This window comes from Cervus canadensis, chromosome 1 (genome assembly GCF_019320065.1).
Source record: "Cervus canadensis isolate Bull #8, Minnesota chromosome 1, ASM1932006v1, whole genome shotgun sequence".
Classification (NCBI taxonomy): Eukaryota; Metazoa; Chordata; class Mammalia; order Artiodactyla; family Cervidae; genus Cervus; species Cervus canadensis.
In genome coordinates this window covers 35,161,081-35,182,045 of record NC_057386.1, presented here as the reverse complement: position 1 = coordinate 35,182,045, position 20,965 = coordinate 35,161,081, and the positions used below count along the sequence as shown (strand labels likewise).

Sequence of the window (20,965 nt, the reverse complement as noted above, 5' to 3'; positions counted from 1 at the left end):
AAACTGGAAACCAGTAGCTGTTGTGGGGTTGCTTGAATGAGGAGTCTGTTCTCATTTTCAAGTGACTTGAATCAATAATGGTTATATTTGGACACGATAAGATGCATCCTTTTCTACAAAAAAGATCAGTGGAAAGGTACAAAGATTTTCTTTTTTTTCCCCCCCTTTATGAACCAGGTTAAAGAAATCCAGGAAGAATTGGATAAATTGAGTCCACATAAGATTAAACACACTAAGAAGGTATGATGAAATTTAATTATGCTTAATTCTTATTGTTTATAAACTACATTTCCAGTGCTTTGATGATATTATGTGTGGGTTCTCTCCACCAATATTTATCATCAACACTTGTAGAAACTTGTTAGGGAGTGAGCGTCTTAAATGTCCTAACTTTGAGGGTCACCCTCCAAGAAACAGGTTCTGAAAATAGATTGTTGGTTGTTGCAGCTGGTATATGAAATTGAGCATGAGAGGGGAAACACTTTGTCATTAGGAAACCTTTAAACTTTATAGTTCCCTTTACTATGAAAAAGTTTTTGCAATGGAAGTCGTTCTTACATAGAAGATTGACTGTAAATGTTTGTTAAGGGTTGGGTTAACATTTAGATGTTCTGAGTATTGAAGTAACTCTTGCATCTCATTTACTGCCAGTCATGGGCAGTGTCCAGGCTGGCTGCTGCCCATCGAGGAGCAATTCGGGCCTTACAGACGTTTGTCGCTCAGTTCACTGCCAGAGGGGAGTACCCCATTCCTACTTGGTGCAAGGAGCTGGGCAGTCTTATCCGCCAGCTCTCTCTCTGTTCTGCCAAGCTGGAGGCCGAGTCTTCTGTCCCTGATGTGGTGATAGATATCCTGCAACAGATTGAGGTATGAAATTGACCATGATTTGTATTTAAAGTGCATTATTTCTAAGCAGGGAGGTTATGTTCACCACTGCCTGATTTCATTGAGGTTCATGGAGAACACAAGACTCATCTGGTACCTAGTAAATTCAAGCTTTGCAGAGAGCAGAAGGAGCACTTCATTTTAATTTCATTGTTTTTACAGTCTAGTCAATATTGTATTTTACTTCTTTGAGACATGGTGTCTCAAGTCTAGAACATAAAACAACTCGTAACCCGGCCATTAATTAAGCAGAATATTCCATTCCATGACCATGCCATTTAATAAAGAATGTATTAGCATATAAAAGGAAAACAGTAAAACACTGTTTAGTAGTGAGGTTAGAATATCAGTGTTCAATCTAGATAGATTATTGAAAAGAAGCCCAAAAATGTATGGAAACAAGCCTAAAGTCTTATGCTATGGCTAGAGACTTCTGGATATCCCAACCGGTGTGTACTAGTCAGGAATGGATAGTGTTCTTAGTTTTTATTGGTGATGAAGACAGCAAAAACAGTCTGTCCTTAAATCTTGATAGTTCTCTGAAGTTTAGAGAATGCTGCCATTCATCCTTACTGTATTGCTGTGATTTGCAGTTGGTTTTATTACTATTTTACATATTTAAAGAAAAAAGCAAAGCTCAGAGACATGACACAGACATTTCTTTTGAAGGCTGGGAATCAAACTCCTGTCTTCAAACTCCCGTGCCACTGTTATTTCCACTGTCCCACACATTTTCATCACAGATTTTTAAAAAAGCGTTTATATTAGTGTGAGATACATAATAGTAAGCTGTTAGCTATAGGGAAGCGTGCTGTAGTGGGAAGAATTCTAGACCACGTGACAGACCATTTCTACATTAGCTAGCCCTTGGTGATCTTTAGGACCCCTTCTACCTTTGTCATTATCCAGCAAATGTATTTGTGATATATATTGCTTACGTTTATGTATGTGGAATCACTATCAGGAATGTCACTGTCAAAGAGAGCCCTTTAGGTAGCATATCAAGTTATGTGGTTTTTTTAAAACTTATCCATTAAAAACATTTATTGGCCAAAACAGTTTTATTTGAAGAACATAGCTTGATCATTCTCCAGAGATCATTCTCAAGGATCTCAAGAGATACAGTTTCTATCCCAAATTTTGGGCATGAGTGCCTTAACATAATGTTTCTTAAACATACCCTTTATCTCCCCTACATTTGAAAATATTCAGTAGTGTGAGAAATTTATTCTTGTTGACGTGTACCACACTATCCCACAGTTTATGTTGTTATTCCTCGCTGTCATCTGAGCTAAACGTCCCTGGCTGCGTTCAGTCTTCGTTAACATGTACTGACCATGGGAGATTGGGCCCTTGCTGCCTGGTGAGAGTGAGTGGGTGCTTGTTAGAGCGCATGCCTCTCTCAGGAAAGGGGGCTGGCAGGGACAGGTCTTCCCCATTGTGGTGGGTGAGTGATCAGAGCCATGAACATGTTCCTTTAGTTTATGAAGATGTGCGTTTTAGTTTGTGTGCCCACTTAAAAGATTATTTAAGTTTATGAGGTTTTCATTGAGAACTAATGAAGTAAATTATATTGGGTTATATTCTGAAGACTGTGGTTAGTTTTTAAATGGGGATCCTTAATTTTAGAATTTGAATACCTTTAATAGTAGTGATAATCTTTACTTTTTGATCATTGGTTTTCATGAGCTAAACATGTGAAAGAACATGCAGAACTCCTTTTATTAACTGGATGTCCTAAATAACCAAGTTTTAAAAGTAAGTGATGGTTCAGTTAACAATTAGAGATGGCCATTTAATAACACATTTTTCCAGGATCCCCATTTTCCATTTTGTGATCAACAGTCAGACTTTTGTGAGACAAACTAAGAGAATGATTGACTGTTTCATGGCAGGCTTTAGAATCTCTCCTGGAAAAGAAACTGTCTCCAAAAAAGGCAAAGAAATGTTTCAGTGAAATTCGGAGCAGATTTCCTGTTGGTAGCCAAAGGGCCTTAGAGAGATGGCGAAACACATCCCCAAAGAATGAGAGGAAGCCCTTTGTAGCAAAGGAGATATTTCCACAGGAAACAAGACAACCTTCAGTGGCAAAGAAGCTCCTTGCTGGTATGTGTCCTAAAGTGTTTACTGCAAGATACTTTATTCCTTGACATTGTCTGGGCTGTAACAGTTGCCACATTGAGGGAAAAGTCAGGATTTATAAGCCTGGTCAACAATAAGTGCACTTGAACTAGGATAAGTGAGCAGCAACCAAGATGCTACTTTAGGCTGGAGGCTGGAGTATTTCCATAGAGGAGGGAGGGTGAAGAAAGTAAAATTCCCTTTTCCTGCATTTGGGCTGACCAAAGTAAATTCCTAGAGAGCTGGCAGATAGAACCCTACTTTCTCTTCTAAGTTTGTTTATTTACATTTTAATGATAGCTATGTATACATATACACACAAACACATACTTGGTTGATATGTATGGATTTTTTTTTACATAGGTAATAAATAAATTTTTATTATTCCAGTAAGTAGAATTGCAAGCTTATGTGGTTTGCCCATTTAAAACAGACACTGCCAACTTGCCCTTAAAAATGGGTGCACAGTTATGTTTTCAACTAGCACTGACCATCAATATATATTTCCCCATATCCTTACCAAGTACTTTATATAATGAAATAGAAAAAATTTCAGTCTCTTGGTGGAAAATGTTATTGAATTTCTTACTATTTTATATTTCCCTGATTCCTGGTGAGGAAGATTTTTCTTTCACATGTTCCTTGGACTTGTTTATTTCTTCCTCTTCTGTGATTTGTCTGTTCATATCCTTTGCTATCTCCCTACTGGGTCCTGTCTTTGCTTCGGAAGTTCTTTATGTATTTTGGATCTTCATCCTTTTCTGGTTTTACATATATCATAAATATTTTATCTTAAGATGCTTAACTTTTGCAGGCCCCCCCTTTCCCAGCATAAAGAGAATGCATTTTGACATATGATGCTGACTCTTTAGTTTTGGCAAATCTGCATATGAAGTTAAGGAAATTTTCTTCTGTTCCTGTTTTGCTGAGAGATTTTCTTGTCCTCTTTTTTTTCTTCGTAGTTAAACTGACACATCTATATTGATAGTACTTTAAAGTAGTTTTAAAATTTTAATATTGAAATTTTTAATGTGCCATTATATCAGTGTGTGGACAAATCCAATAAGCTGGTTTCCCTTGTTTTAGTTGAAGTAGAATATGTGATGGCTCATTGGGTAAAGAGCCTGCCTGCAATGCTGGAGACACAGGAGATATGGGTTTGATCCCTGGTTTGGGAAGATCCCCTAGAGGAGGAAATGGCAACCCATTCCAGTATTCTTGCCTGAAAAATCCCAAAGGTTTGCCAAGAGTTGGACACAGCAGAGCAACTAAGCAGCAACAGTTTTCCTTTTATAAATTGAAGTGGAGTGTACAGTCATTGGGTTTTTTCCAGTTTGGAGTGGTTATAAGGAGAACTACTGTGATTGTTTGTTTTTATGTATGTCTCTTGGTACATGTGTGTGTTTATTTCTGTTGGGTTTATTCCCAGGAGTATTATTGTTAGGTCATCAGGGTATGTACTTGTTCAACTATAATAAGAATTTTTTTCAAAGTAGTTTTATCTTTTTTATTCCAACCAGCCATCTATGAGAATAGTTGCTATACATCCTTGTTATTAGTTTAAAAAATTTTAGCCACCTGGTTGGTGTGTAAGGTTGTCATTGTGGTTTTAGTTTACATTTTCTGGATGATTTATGGTGAGTACCTTTCCATATATTTATTGGCCATTTACATGTCTTTTGTGAAGTGCCAGTTCAAGTCTCTTTCAAAGTCCTCCCTCGGCCTCCCTCTCTCTTATTTTCTGTTCTTTTTTTCCTTTCTCTTTTCTTTATTGATGTGTCGAGTTCTTTGTAGGAGTTTGCTGCATATGGGCCCTTTCCCAATTACCTGTGTTATAAATATTCTCTTAGAAATAAGATGTGGCTTGCTTTTAGATGTTGCTGTAGTGTCTTTTGATGGACAGAATTCTTAATTTCACTGAATTCCAATGTAGCGATCTTTTCCTACATAGGGTTGTTTTATTTTTTTAAGGTTGTTTTTGGATCTTGTTTAAGAGGCTTTTCCTGGAAAAGGAAATAGCAGCCCACTCCAGTATTCTTGCCTAGGAAATCCCGTGGACAGAGGAGCCTGGCAGGCTATAGTCTCTGGAGCCACAAAGAGTCAGACATGACTTAGTGACTAAACAACAATAACGCCCTGGTCAGGGAAAAGAATAAAGAATTACTTAATAGAAAAAAAAAAGCTTTTCCCTTTACCATAGTTAAGGAAACATTTTCCTATTTATTTTCTAGAAAAGGTTCATTTTCCTCCAGGTGGATATCTACTTGAGATAACACTCTTCGTTGAAAATATTATCCTTTTTCCCACAGTGGTGAGGTCACTTTTGTCATAAGTTAAGTGTCCACATGTGTAGGGGTCACTTCCTGGGTCCTCTGTTCTCTTCCATTGATCTAATTGTAGGTTCTTAGGTTAGTGTATACTATCTTAATTATTCTAAGTCAGCTTTTGTCACCAGTTCTTCTTCCAGAATGTCTTGGCTAATCTTGACCCTCAGTATTTCCATAGAAATTTTAGGATCAGAATTTGTTACTTCCCTGATCTCTCTCTCTCAACACTCCCAACAAACAACCTCTTGAAATTTTGGTGGGGAATTGTTATCTTTACAAAATTATATTCCCCAATCCACAGGCAGGGTATATGTCCCTTTATTCATTTAAGTTGTCTTTAAATACTCTTAGTAACTTACAATGTGTGTGTGTGTTCGTCTTTAGTTAGAATGATTCCTTGGTATTGCTATTTCCAGAGCTCTTGTAAAGGATGTCTTTTTAAAAATTTAATTTCTAGCGTATATTATGGGTATACACACAGTTGATTTTATGTGTTGATCTTGTATCTAGCAACCTTGCTAATTTATTTCTGTAATTTATCTGCAGATTATTTGTGTTTTGCAGTGTGTATAGTCATGTCATCTGTGAATATAACCATTGGGTTATGTCCTCCTTTCAAATCTTTATCTCTTTTATTATTTTTTTTTCTATAGTTTTCTGGTTTTATTTACTTGATCTTTAGATGACTGACACAAGGTATGTTAAAGTCTTTGAAGACTTTTAAAATTTCTCATTGTATTTATATTCAGTTTTGTTTAGTACATTTTAAAGTCGTGCTATTAGATACACAAGCGTTCCTTACTGATAAATCTTTTTTGGTGGATTTTATATATTATTATTAAATATTTGTCTTTCTAATGTCATTTGCTTTGGGTTCTCTTTTGTTTGATATAAATATTGTTTCATCTACCCAACTTATTTGGCATTTACCTAGAATAACGTTCACATCCCTTTATGTACAGTCCGTCTTTGCTGTTTTAAGAATGTCTGTTGTCAATACTTCATTGTCTGTGTTTTTAACTCTGTTGTAGAGTTCTATATTTAACCTACTGACATTTACTGAGATTAATGGCACATTTGGACTTCTTTTTCCCTTTTTATTTTTGATCTGCCACTTTTTTTTCTTTGTTGTAATTTACTGTGTTAATCGAGCTCTTGTTTCATTTTGTTTCCTCTACTGATCTGAAGTTATAAATCAGTTCAGTTTCTCAATTTGTCACTAATTCTGTGGCACCTCCATAGTGTAATGCCCTGCCTGTATCGTGAAGGTAACAAAACCTAACCTCCTTAGTCACTGTTAGATATTTACTTTCTGTAACATGGCATTCTGTTCCCTTCATTGCTAGGCAGGTAGAAAGGAGTGAAACTTCTGGGCGACAGTGTGGGCGAACCTTCTGGTAGCTGCGCCAGTTCGCTCCTGCACTAATAGCTGAGAGAGTACGTGTTTCCTGCATCTTCTTTTTTTACTTGGTGTTGTCACGTTAAAACTTTTACTCCCAACCTCACTACTTTAATATCGATTTTTCTGATTGCTGGTGCTCATCTTTTCATGTTTTCATTGACAATTTAGATTTTTCTCTCTGCCACTTTCTGTCCTTTGCCTGTTTCCCTGTTGCGTTGTTTGTTTTCTTATGGACTCACAGTTGTTCTTTATATATTCTGGATGTTGAGCCTATGTTAATTATATACCTTATAGACTCTGGCTTGCCTGTGACTTTTTTGGTGTCTTTGTCAAAAGCAAGGTGCAGTTTAGTGTAATTAAGTTTACATATGCTAACATTATATTTGGCTTTAAGAAAGCATATTCTGGCCTGATGTCATAATCATATTCTCATATTTTCTTCTAAAAGCTTTAAAGTTTTCCTTTCACATTTAGGTCTTCTTTACATTTAGAATGTAAGTGTTCAGTGTGAGGGTGAGCATTCTCACACTGAACACTTAGGTTTTTCCTTAGTTACCTGTGGATACTAGTAATTTCAGCATTATTTATTGAGCGATCCAGTTCATACTCACTGATTTGTCATACAGCCTTTGTCATACCCGTCCTGCTTCATTGGTTTCCGCCTGTTCCTGCATCACTCCCACACTGCCTTAATTATTACAGCTTTATCACGAACACTATCACTGGGAAAATAAGACTCCCACCCCTGCCCTACTCCTCACATTGTTGTTCTTCAGAATTATTTGGGCTGTCTTGGGATTTTACACTTCATAAGAATTTTAGCATTAAAATTTTATATCCACAAAAAAGAAATCTGTTGAGATTTTAATTGAACTTGCATTTGAAATTGAGGATCACTATGGGGAGAATTGATGCTTTACAGTATTTTTTTCATTCATGAAAATAATTGATCCAGACTTTCTTTCTTGTCCTTCAAAAATACCTTTGAGCTTTTTTGTTTGGTAAAAGTCTTATACATCTTTCCTAAGATTTCTTCCTTAGTGCCTTATAGTTTAGTTGCTATTGTTAATGGGGTACTTTTTCTCTTATATTTTCTCTAATTAGTTCTTTTAGTATGTGCAAATGAGAATGAATTTTGTTTATTTTTCTTCTTCTATCCAGAAACATGGCTGAACTCTATTCTTAGTTGTAATTGCCTATCTGTAGATTCTCTTTGGATTGTTTCTGTATATAAAATATCTCATCTTCAAATACAGTTTTACCTTCTTTCCCATTGCAGGTTGTATGTCCTGTATGGAGTTCAGACTTTATTCTGTATCAAATTTGGAGCCATCAAAGGTTTTGAGAAGTGATACTTAAATATTTACATTAAAAACATAATTATGGTAGTCAGGAGAAGGTGTGATTGAAGATAAAGTAGGGGTCTGTTACAAGATGCTGTTGTTACAGTCACAAGATATTGCAAGCCTGACGTTAGGGAGTGGCAGGAGGGAAGAAAAGGGCAAGAGGTATTTTACTGATAGAATTAGGATTTGAGGGACTGGGTGAGTAAGTAAATGTGGGAGGTGAGATTTAGGAGTCAGGCATGGTACTTAGGTTTCTGCCGTAGAACTGCAGTAGGAGTCATAGGATCAGAAGCAACTCTTGACAGCAAGACACTTCAGTTTTTAACAGGGTGTTGTGAGCTTATCTGCCTCTGGATAATCATTCTCACTTGATTTGAATAGCATTTCCTTCCTCTTGTCCTTCTGAAATCTCCATGTAGATAAGTATCAACCCGACACAGAGCTTCCAGTGACCCAGAGCCTGGAAAATGAGCTCGATGGATTAGAGGCAGATATCCTTCAGGATGATGTTCCATCTATCCTCGACCAAAATGCAGGCTTCAAAGAAGAGGCATTAGCCCTGGCAAAAATAAAAGCAGGGAGAAAGAAGCTTGTGACTGAGAATGTGCCACCGCCTAGGAAGAAAGATACTCTGGCACCAGCAAGACCACAACAAGTATGAAATCACTCCTTTCTTTTGGCCCGTTTGTATTAATCTGACATCGTCCAAGGTCACACAGGCTGGTAAATGGTGGAGCCAGGATTTGAGTTCTTGGGCATTTGAATGCCAGAGCCCTTGAGCCCAGCTGTCTAAGCTGACATAGCTTGGCTCCAGGTTGTTTTTTTGTTTTTGTTTTTTTTTTTAAACAAAAAACAAGTTTTAGTATTGTTACTAAGGATAGGGCATTCTTGTCCAGGTTTAGTAAGAGCCTTTCTGATTTGACACCATGGTCTTCATTGGGCAGGCTATTTTAAAATATAGTTTTTTTTCTGCTTCTGATTTGGAAGTATGAAATTTGAGGGATTAAGATGAAGATTTCCTGCTAAATATTGATACATAATATATCACTTGATATTGAAAGGTATCTTAGGGTGAGTACTTTCTAAATAGCTTTGGGAGTCAGCTGGCTTGAAAGTACATTATATTCTTAAGCTTCTATCTAAAATTTAACTTCAGGCCCTACCAGTGGCGAACTGGCTAGAAGACTACCTCCTAGTCTGAATATGCTTAATGTGGTTACTCCAATTTGGTGGCTTCTCCATAGGCTTCTGTAACATAATCACCTGTTACTCATAAATCATGGATTAAGATCAAGTCTTTATTCCTTTTCAAACAAACTATCAAGGGAGGTCATTGGGAAGTCTGGGTTGAGCCTATACAAATTCAGCCTGGAATATTTCTCTGAAACAGCCTTGTTCTCTATAGCATTTTATGGTAGTTGTTCTGTTTAGGTGGCGTATGCCTTCGTGCCTTCATCATACTCCTCCTCTGTTAGCTCATTTAATCTTCTAGAAATTTGTGAAGACATTATCTCCCATTTTACAGATAGGAAACCTCAAGACTGAGAAATGTATTTTAACCAAGAATGTTTTTTACCTCTTTTGCTTAGTTAGGAAGAAATATATATATATATATTATATATATATAAAGATGGCCAAGCCAGGGATTCCAGTTTTACGTGTGTACCCCTCTCCCCACAACCAGGGTTGTTTTCATGTAATCTGTGCCCTCCCCAAATTTCTGCCACAGTGCTGTCCATTTAAGTTTTTGCTGAATGAATGCATGAACAGCATAGGGACATTTGAACCTTCAGTAAGCCCGAGGTCAAAACCAGTTTCTTTGCTATCCATTTGGCTTTGTAATTCATATTTATCTCTTGCAGGGACTACACAAAGCTGAAAAAAGTAGACCAATCCCCTCTTACAGCAAAAGCAGGTTGCAAAGGACAACAGTCTCCTCCAGATTAAAAATGAACCAACAGCCTGTGAAAGACAGTAGGACTCCTTGGATACCTCCAAACCCCACATCCCCACCAGCATCTCCTAAATGGTATGTAAAAATTCAAGCATTCAGGTATGTGATTTTACTTTTCCTCCACAGATCAAAGGTGACCTATTGCTTAGAGCAAATGAAGCAGTGGCCTTAGTCCCCTTTAAGGAAAAAAAGCTCATTTGGATGGGTAATACATGAAATGTTTTTGACTGGAAGCCCATTGGTTCCTTTTTCCTACCTGACGGTGGGTAAATAACTCCCACAGGTCACTCCAGTACCCTGTGGACTTTGAGGGCTGCTGTTCACTTGCCTCCACACCCAGTAGATCCTGGTTACTTGAGGCCGGGAACTGTGCCTTATATCTGAGTGTACAGTGCCTGATGTAGTCAATCTTAGTAGGCATTTAGTAAATCTTTACTGAATGAATGCTTAAAAATAATTCCTAGTCCAAGTCAAGACAACATTAATTATAAAACCGTACAAACCTCATAGATGCTGTCCTGACGCAGAAGACAGTTAGGATAGAGCTGACATCACTGCCTTGTCACCCTTACTCGGGAGAAGGCAATGGCAACCCACTCCAGTACTCTCGTCTGGAAAATCCCATGGACAGAGGAGTCTGGTAGACTACAGTCCATGGGGTCGTGAAGCAACTTAGCAGTAGCAGCAGCACCCTTACTCACAGCACATAGTGAATGAGGGCCCAATCTTCTACAGAGCTGGGGAGAAGGTGTTGTCCTTCAGGGGCACAGAGTCCAGTGAGGCAGAAATTACAGTCTTCAGGGAATTGGTTAAAAATGGGAGTTCATGTACCATGGACAGTGGTTCTCAGAAGCACGATGGAAAGGACCAGGTGCTAGGACAGTCACAGGAAGGCAGGCACAAGCAGTCACGTGAGGAGGAGAGTGAGCAAGAAGGTAGGTGACATGAAGGGTACCACTTCTTAGGCCGGCAGGAGATGTGGTGAGAAGCTTGGTGGGATGGGATCCCCTGAAGACTGAGTGATTCTCAGTGGATGGTTATGCTTATTTATCAGCTTTCACTTTAAAGGTGAAGAAACTGTCCAGAGAATCTAATGCCTTGCTTATATAGCAGAGCTGAGACTAAAATCAGGTCTTCTGATTTTATAATATGTGTGCTTCTTTGCTTTATTTCTGTGCTCTTAATTCTCTATTTTTATGTATGTAGTAGTGTAGAGATGTGAATTCAGTTGGTAAGCTCATGAAAACAGAAGTTGGTTGGAATTTATATTGCAAACTAAATATACAATGCACTGTCTTCTAGAGTGTACATGTGGTAGATAGGGGAGGTAAGGGGGAAGGCTTTTGAGTTCAAAGTGCTGTAGTAGACCTGATAAAAGGCACAGAGTTGCTATGTAACGTGAAATATAATTAGTGACCCAAATCTGTATATTAGAACGGGGTTTTGTTGAATTTCACCCATTATTCTGTAGTTGACAATTGTTTTTTCATTTAAAATAGTGATTGCTTCTATGAAGCAAAAAGGGATTTCTCTTCTTTGACACCGAGCCTGAATCCTGGATGCTGTCACTCTGCTTCACATTCAGCTTCCGATATAGAGCCCCCACTGTAGATCACCAGTACTGTGATGCTCTTGTCTTTTCTGAGCTGGCACGTTTTATGAGTCATCGGATGTGGAGGGAATGGTTACAAAGGTATAAGTTTTCCTTGTTTTGCAGTGCTGCCTGGCTCAAGGTGAAATCCAGCCCCAAAGATACCACCAAAGAACAATCTCTCCAGCAGGAAGATACACAAGAGGACAGTCCGCTGAGAGGTGCTGTTGAACACGAAGCAGTGAGGTTTGTGCTGGCGTTTGTCAGATCTTTGAAATGGGCCCCCTTTCAAATGGAATTCTAAAGCGAGCTCTTCTTTTGCTCATGTATAAAGTTGGCTATATAAAACAGAAATTACTAAACTTTCCTGTCAAATTATGCAGCTTAGACAGTGAGCCCCTCTTTTATTCCTTGCCTAATTCATTCAAAAATTACGTGCGTTTCAGTTGTCTGCCAGTTGCTTGTTTTGGTACAGTTGTGGGCTCTTTGGAGACCTTTGTGGGGGACTGGGGGGGTGGGCAAAAAAGACAGATTCCCAGCCCCTGCTTATTTATAGTCAACAAGGAGGACATGTTATTGACTATAAGATAGAAAGTTGTATGTCCCCTGAGACCTGAAGTGTTAAATGCTGAGAGTTCAGAAGGTAGACAGGACACCTCTGCAGAGATCTGAACTTCTTGGAGGGAGATGGAAAATCAATTAGGACTTGAAGAATAGGCTTTAAGTAGGGGGTAATGAGGTGAGGCCATTCCATGACAGGAGAGCAGTGAAAACAGGTTGCCTGCATTCATTTGGCTGGAATTGTTCTTGCAGTTATGGGGAAGCCAGAGTGAAAGTGGACCATTAGATAATTTGATACTGTTCACTATCCTGGGCTGAAAGCATCACGCCCTAACACATACATTAAGGTTGTTCCGAGTTAGCTTTTCCTTTCTGTGTTTATTTGACTCCACTCTGCGTTGGGGGCTCTCCTGGGAGCCCATTTCTTTGTCTGAGCTGGAAGATAGAGCAGCAGCTTTGTTTTACAGCTGAGCAAGAAGCCCTAGTTGCAGCGAAGGCTAGTTTTCTTGAGAATATTTGTGGCCAGGTTTTTGTGGCACTGCACACCAACCAGGAGTGCTCTTGCGGGTACATGTCTTTTTCCATGGAACATCACACCGAGAGCTGCACTGGCCCAGAGACTGAGCTACCTCCTGAGTCGTTGATGGAACCGAGATGGGCGCTCTGCGGGGTCCTGACTCCTGGTCTGTTTATGCGGTAATGACACCTGCAGGTTGAGGCAAAATTGGCCTGACTTTTGTATTCTCTGCTAGACTCGCTTGGCTGGATGCTGAAACTTCCAAAAGATTGAAGGAATTAGAAGAATTAAAAGCCGAACAAATGGACAAAATGCAAAAACAGAGGTAACTGACTGTTTTCTGAGGTAGAGTAAAACACAGCAGGCCTATTTTATATCATCTAGCTATTTTTATAACTTGTTGCGATTGTTTTGTGGTGTAGTCACACTTCTCATGTCTGTTGTCCGTCAGACTGCTTAAAGTTCTTTGAAGTCAGCTAAGAAGCCAACAGTGGAGCTCAGACAGGAGCCCCTGGGAGTCCTGGCTAGTTTGAGGAGAGTTAGGATGACTCTGTGATAGCATCCTTTAGGCTCCATTGGCTTGATGCTGAAACTTCCAGAAGAACAAAGGAATTGAATGAGCTGAAAACTGGAGAAAGGGACAGGTGTCAGAAACTGAGATATGTGTTTGCTTCTGAAGGATGGTGCATGCTTGCCTATTCTTAAATTGGTCCGGACAGTTTCACCACCATCCTGGACTGTGTGGGCCTGACCTCACCATTGAATGAATGAATGAGTATCTGCATGCCTGCGTGTATTTTGCACAGTATTTTTTCTAGGAAGTATTTCTTTTGTGTGCAGTTTGAATGATATCTACAGTTTAGGGGGAGTTTCATCTGAAAGATCAGTGTTATGTCTGTTGTTTCCCTTGGAGGTGCTTGTCTCCTGGCCAGGTGGGGCGTAGATGTGCAGTCTGCTAAGATACTTCTGCTTCACATGTTAGCTTGAGCACAGCGTAAGGTTTTCAAGTGAGGTTGCTTTTCCCATTTGCCCCCAAGAGTGTAACCACCTAAATCCAGGCACAAAGAAGTTCATGAGCAGGCTTAGTTGTTACTGCTGCAGTTGGCTCATCTGTCTCACTCTGATAATGAGTCACCCTGAAGTCACATGAACAGAATCCTCATTGACATAGCTGTGCATTCTGTCACCAGTCATGAGAGAGTATCCACTCCCAGGTTAGAAGGGCTGTGGCCCTTTTGTTAGAGGGTGAGTGTCGTGAACCACTACCACCCCAAAACCAAGACAGGGGTCAGCACCCCTACTCTCAAACTCCCTGTGGGTCCCTCCTCAGTTGCAGCCCCTACTTTCTCCCCAGAGCTCACCACTGTCCTGATTCTTGTGTTCATCTTTTCATTACTTGAATTCATAAATCTGTTACCCTTGTGTGTGTCCTTAACGGCATATTGTTTCATCCGGACAGCTGAGAAGCAGGCCCAAACCTGGAAAGGCAGTGTTGCTGGGAATAGATGAGGATTCCCGGGGAAAGCAGGCTGCGCAGGGTCCTTCCTAAACTTCCTGGGACTTTTTAGGTGCCCATCCGGAAAGTTTATAGATCATGAATGAGTCCTGGCAAAGGTAGAGCTTACCACATTTGGGGCATCTGGAGATGAACCAGGTGCAGTGGACCTCCAGAGGAGGCCTGGTCAGGGGGCAGTGGGCTGCCTTGTGTAGTGTTTCGTTTTGTTACCCAGTAGTATTCCATTGCGTGACTATTCACATACACATATCCACAGCCTGTGTATCCATCCTCTTGTGAATTAACCTCTGGGTTGTTTTCCATTGTTAGTTAGTATAGGAATTCCCTTCTAGTTTTTCTGCATCCCAGCTGACGTGGTAATATACAATTTTTTAAATTTTGGTGAGAGCATGTGGTGGTATCTCGCTGGGATTTTACTTTGCAGTTCCTTGAAGTCTAATGATGATGAACACTTGGTAGTGCTTTTTGTGATGTGTTTATTCAAGTTTTTTGTCCATTTTTTATTGTTTTTATAATTATTGATTTTTAAGAGTTTCAAAAAATATGTTCTGGATTTGAGGCCCCTTTCAGAATATGTGCAAATATTTTCTCCCAGTCCTGTGGCTTGCCTATGTATTTTCTTAATGGGATCTTTTGAAGACAAGAAATTTCAAATTTTGATTAAGATCAGCTTAGCAGTTTTTTCATTTTACAGTTAATCTTTTTTATGAATCATTACTTTTTTAAGTAATCATGACCAGTGCTGAAGTTTCAAGGATATTCTATATTTTCTTCTAAAATGCTTTTTAGTTTCAGTTTTAATTTTTATATCTGTGATCCCATTTTTAATTAATATCTGTGTGTGAGATGAAATGCTTATCAGGGTTGATTGTTTTCCTTGTGGATATCTGGCTAGTCTAGCACCATCCGATGAAAGGATTATTGACCTTGATCTTTACACTAGGGTCATCTGGGTGAACTGTTGGTTAAGGACCGTCATGCAGGTCTTTAGGTCTTTCCTTTGGGGTGCACCACGCTCTCCAGAGATGAGTCTTTTGACCTGCTGCCTGGAGGGTGAGGACCTGTGTGTCGTTGAAGCTGAGGTGGTCAGGAGGCTGTGAGTCTTACCCCTCGGCATTCAGCTCACATCCATGCATCCCTCACTTCAGTAGGGCACCTATAGTCTCAGTGCAGTTTGCATCCCCTGAGGAGTCAAGAGATTGAGCAACCAACCCATCTTCTTTCAGAGTTGCGGAGAGGCCATGGTCCAGTATGTGAAGGAGGGAAGGGACCTAGGGCCCTAACTTCTCAAATGTCATCTGACTCTTATCTTTTATGGTAAAGCCACCTCCTCCCAGGTCACCCCTACGCCTCGGGGTACTTGGTGCTCCGTCTTGAGCCTCTTAAGTCAGCAGTGCAAATTGTGTGAGTCCTTGGCTTTGCCCATTACAACCCTAGAATTCAGCCCTCTTAGGCTGGTAAGTTACTTAACACTTTCGTCCTTGAGTTTCTAGCACCGTTTCCCCCGCCTTGTCATTGTGAGTTTATGTCTGATTCTGTTATTGTGGGGTTTGGGAGGGAACAAAATTAGTTTCATTTGTTGTGTCTTGTGCCCTCTTTAGTCGTTTCAAGGCAGCCATTATTCTTTCAAAATGGACTCAGAGCCTAATATACTTCTTCAGATGTTATCTCAGCCTTTGTCCTCAAAGTTGGGGTCAGGACCAGTAGTATCACATCACCTGAGAGCTTGTTGGAAATACAGACTCTGAGGCCTCCCTCAAGCCAGTCGCATCAGAATCTACATTTAACAAGATCCCCCGGGATCTTGTGTGAAAATTAGAACAGCACTGTGGTTTTATAATCATTCGATTTCCCTTCGCCTGGGGTGGTAAATAAATGTGCACAATAGGATATTTTCTTGCTTTTGATTTTAATTTTCAGTTTTATTTCTAAATAGTGTTTCCACCACCCAGTTAGCAGACAAGGTAGAGAAGGCAGTTCTGGAGCGTTTGAAGCCTCTCCTGGCCAAGGCCCAGGTAATCTAGTTCATCCCATATGCTTGCCTTTTGGAAGCTCTCGAATAAAAAGTGTTGCCCCAGAGGTCACACTGACCCTTTGCAGGGCTGTGTGTCTGTCTGGCAGCCAGCAGCTGCATTGCTGCTTGTGCTTCGTGGTATGGGCACAGTGCTGCCAGGGCCCTTTTCGGGCACCCACACTACTGATGCGTCTTCCTTTGTGGGTGAGGGTTCAAGATGGGGGAGGAGAGAGAAAGTATCATTTTTGCGAAAGGTGAGATTTTCTTTTGGGGAATAAGTTTCGATTGCAATTTATGTTCCTAATCAAATAAAGCTATTGGTGGTATTAGTGTTCAGTTCACTGCTTCCACTCTTAATTTCGTGCTCTTTCACCTCAGTGATCTGGAATGATTTACTGTATTTTTTCCAGAGGAGAGAAATGTTAGGACAGCTTCTGTGCACAAATTAGTGCTTTTTTCAAGGTGAATTGTACAGAGCATCACCAGTAGGTTTTGCCATCCTCTGAGCAGTGAGCTGAATGCTATGGCAAGACCCTGTAAATCCATCCTGTAAATAGGAACGCTTTTGTTCGTGTGACTAGATGAAGCCATGGAAAAGCACTAGAATCTTAAATGGAGTAAACAACATTCTGGGTCACTGAATAGGGCACTGAACTTCTCTATCTCTTGGTCTGAGACATGTTAAATCATTTTTAGAGTCCATGGAAATCTCAGGAGTATAGAATCGGGAGGGTTCATAGAGGCCAAACCATCCAACCTCCTTTTTTTGTCATTGAGGAAACTGGAACAGAGAAGTTGAGTAATTGCACAAAAACACACAGCTACTCTGATAACATTTTCAAAATTGAGGGAAGAAAAGGGGCAGAAAGCCAAGAACAGCACATGGCGTTTATTTTCATGAAGACAGAGTGCTTAAATTTCTACAGAAAGCCTAATATAGCTAAAACTGATGAACAGTTCCACACAGAAGTTATTCTGGGAGCAGAATTCATTTGTACTAATATGGGTTGTAAATTTTCATAATTCATGAGTGTGCTTGTCTGTTTTAATAGAGAGTCAATTCTTCTCTGGAAGTAGATACTCATTTGAAGGATCGGCCATCAGAAATCACAATGACAGCCCAGCCTGCCGAGGAGGTGCGTGTGGTGGGGCTGGCGTTCTGGACTGATGCTGGGATTATTACATAATAATGTCCTCGGGTGTAAGGAAAAATGACACACAGATCACCCTAGTGTCCCACTCCGGAGGGTGTAGGTCATCTTTCACATTTGGCATGTTAATGCTTAGAGTGTATCTTTAGCATTATGACTTAGATGAGCCTGTGAACAGCTCACAGAAAGCTCTCGAGCCACAGGTTTTTGTCAGCAGCTCTTTCCTTTCCTCCCAGTGACAGAGTGTGGGTAGACTGCATGAGCCTGAATGTTGATGGCCCACGGCAGAAGAATGACTGCCCTCATTTACTGGCCTAATTTCCTTTATACTGAGGGCCCAATATGTATTGTTAGGCAAGCATGTTTTGAGTGCCTAGTAATGACCGGTATCTGGCCTGGCAGAGACAAAAGGTGGCCCAGGAACAAATGATAATGTTGGAGAAAAATGAAAACCTAGCATCTGGTTGTCCACCCTGTGCTCTTCCTCTGGAGGACGTGTGTTCACCGTTTGTGGGAATGTGGCCCTCCCTGCCCTTCTACCTCGGCTAGGGACAGGAAGGTGCAGCCTGCCTCCGGCGGCTCTTCTTGGAGGGCGGAGAGAAGTTACTGCTTTCTTGTTCAGAGTAAATGAAGGGCTGAGCAAGGGTGATGGTCTCAGAGTGAGAAGGAAATTGGAATGCAGCTCCACCAGCCCAACGACCTGAGGAACAGGAAGATGATAGATTCCAAGGATGTATCCCAGTTCTAATCATTAAGCAATAGTTTGGCTTTGGCATATTTTTGTAATTTTTGCAGTTGTAATTTTATTGTTCCAGTATTTTATGACAGAATCTCATGCGAGGTGAGGCATGTGAGACTGGACGCTGAAACCCTGCATCTGGCTCTCATAGACCAAGTGCGCGATGCCTCTGTCTTTTGTACTTCAGAGCTACCAGTGATGCCTTTTTCCCTAGAAAAGTAATGAGACTCACCTCTCATCTAGGGAGGCAATTCATGCGGTATTTTCATAGGAAAGGGAAATGAAATGGTCATAAATGCTGTCAGTGAAGTAGACATGTTTGAGTATTACTAGAAATGATCAGCCTTGTACATGAGAACTGTGCTGTAGGCATTAAATGGGCCTTAATACAATTTCTTAAAAAGGAAAAGTCACTCTGTCCAATATTTACCATTCTCAGCTACTGTTAAACTTTAGTATCACCACACAAGAGTTTCCCAGGCAGCACCATTGAGGGTCAGTGTTTATAAATAACTGAATAGAAACAAACTTGTTGAAGTTGGCATGATGAAGTTATTAAAAATGAGATATTTTGCTGTGTTAACTTATAAAAGAGCTGTGGGACCTTGATCCCAGATACCCAGAATTCTCATCTCTCAAAGGGAGGAGACGTTTGTTGCACTTTGCAAATCAGCTGTAGCTCTCAGTAGATTTGCTTGCAGACAGGATGATCCCTGGTGTCAGGAAATAGATTTTGGGAGGGTGCCATCATGGCATATTTGTCTCCTGCTGCTACTATTGTCATTAACTGAACTTGCGCATGAAATACATTTTTCCAAAATGTGTAAGGTTTTCCTTTAATTAAAAGCTGTACCTGGCTAAAAAGGCAAATAATTCAGGAAAAGTATCATGTAAAAAGTAAAATCTCCCCACCAATGGGTACCGTGTGCTCATCTGTATAAAGCTTCTTTCTTTATATTTTGGTGATCTTTTCATATCAGCTCATTGGGTCCTTCCTTATTTCATGGGATTCTTGATATTTGATTCTTTAAACATTAATGAAAATAACAGATACACGCATCTTAATTAACCAGACCTGCATTACTGGTTTAGTTAACTCTAGATTTCTTGGTAATTTTATTGTATTGGCTATTCAGCTGATTTTTATTTCTTTAACTTTGGTCAAGGTTGAACATTTCCTTGTTGGTCATTAATGTATTTTCTTCTGTAAACCGTTAAAAGGTTTTAAAAATTACTATGGCGGTAACTGTTCTTCATGCCAATCACTATTTTTAAAGTGTTCCAGTGTACAAGTGCTCATATAATCCTTGTAACTCTGAAATGTAGGGTCATTATTTCCATATTATAAACCAGAGGATTGAGGCCTAGAGAGGTTAAGTATACTTGCCCCCACTTTGAGGCATATCAGTGGCAGAACCAGGATTGGGTCCCAGAAATGTCTCCTTCCAGAGCCTGATATGATCATTTCCCCAGCAGACATTCTTTGTTAAAAAGCCTCTTTCAGAGCAGTTTATATAGACACATATTAGAATCAACAGAAATACAACACATATAAAAATGCTTTGCAAGCTGTAAAGTGCTTTTTGAATGTAAAGGATACAAAGTCAAGAAAGGCTGGTGAAACTCTTCCAGGTTAGGGGTGCTGTGCTATGCTTAGTCATTCAGTCGTGTCCGGCTTTTTGCAACCCCATGGGCTGTAGCCCACCAGGCTTCTCTGTCCGTGAGGATTCTCCAGGCAGGAATACTGGAGTGGGTTGCCATGCCCTCCTCCAGGGGCTCTTCCCAACCCAGGGATTGAACCCAGGCCTCCCGCATTGCAGGCGGATTCTTTACTGTCTGAGCAACCAGGGAAGCCCTCAGGTTAATGGTAGAAAGTCTCAAACAGAAACAAGAATCATCAGCTGTGATGTTGTGAACAGATGCTTTTACAAAGCACTGAAGTGAAAGAGAATAGTGTAGGTGTGTCCTCTGGAGAATATGACTTGTGCTGTATGCTTAGTCACTCAGTCGTGTCCAACTCTTTGTGACCCCATGGACTGTAGCCCGCCAGGCTCCTGTGTCCATGGGGATTCTCCAGGCAAAAATACTGGAGTGGGTTGCTGTGCCCTCTAGGAGATCTTCCTGACCCAGGAATTGAACCAGGGTCTCCTGCATTGCAGGTGGATTCTTTACTAACTGAGCTACCAGGGAAGCCCCATGACATGTGCAGTATTGGACATTCTTCTGAGTCTAGCACAAAGCAGATACTTGCTTTACCAGCTGGCAAAACAGGTAGTAGCAATAATTTTCATGGACATTAATGGTGTTACTCGATTAATGCAACTATTGAAATGACTGTGGTAGAAACTGTCTTGACTGTCCTGATGTCCTGCTGTCAATGTTTACTGACTTAGGAGAGACTAGATTTAGTGTAGAAACTGCCTGTTGTATCATCGCACGGTGGGTGTGTGTGATCAGGGTTCATATTTAAGTCTCATGCTATTTTCGTATTGCCTTTCCATCCCCTTTGCTTGTTTCGCAGGCTGCAGCTGTTGATGGTGAATCCAGTAACATTCATCAGCTGGATGGTTTTTTGGAAGATACCACTCACGAGCACTGGCCCATGACTCACTCTAAGATCTGGGAGTCTGATGCCTTAGCCACCTTGGGGGACGGCAAGGACAGCCCGAACCTGGAGACCATGATGCTCCGAATGGAGGAAATGGAAGTAGGTTGCAGGAGCCAGCTCCGGTTAGCTGCTGGAGGCTGGCTTCTGTCGAGCACAGCTCCTCCTCATGATTCTGTAGCTTAAAACATCAGAGTTACCTGGTCCTCAGTTTAAATCCCAGCTCGACTGTCAGC

The 20,965-nt window shown here is 40.5% G+C and overlaps 1 protein-coding gene across 7 annotated transcripts in view; it reads left to right on the top strand.

Annotated features, from left to right (window-relative positions):
• Positions 1-20,965, top strand: part of KIAA0753 (KIAA0753 ortholog) — a 55,138-nt gene that overhangs the window by 16,419 nt on the left and 17,754 nt on the right. For all 7 annotated transcript variants that reach the window (XM_043477324.1, XM_043477325.1, XM_043477323.1 and 4 more), the window contains exons 5-14: positions 178-240; positions 652-867; positions 2,781-2,991; positions 8,501-8,736; positions 9,944-10,110; positions 11,753-11,872; positions 12,940-13,029; positions 16,157-16,235; positions 17,287-17,370; positions 20,646-20,831. In XM_043477324.1, coding sequence (XP_043333259.1) covers positions 178-240; positions 652-867; positions 2,781-2,991; positions 8,501-8,736; positions 9,944-10,110; positions 11,753-11,872; positions 12,940-13,029; positions 16,157-16,235; positions 17,287-17,370; positions 20,646-20,831 — 1,452 coding nt within the window. The remainder of the gene's footprint in view (positions 1-177; positions 241-651; positions 868-2,780; positions 2,992-8,500; positions 8,737-9,943; positions 10,111-11,752; positions 11,873-12,939; positions 13,030-16,156; positions 16,236-17,286; positions 17,371-20,645; positions 20,832-20,965) is intronic.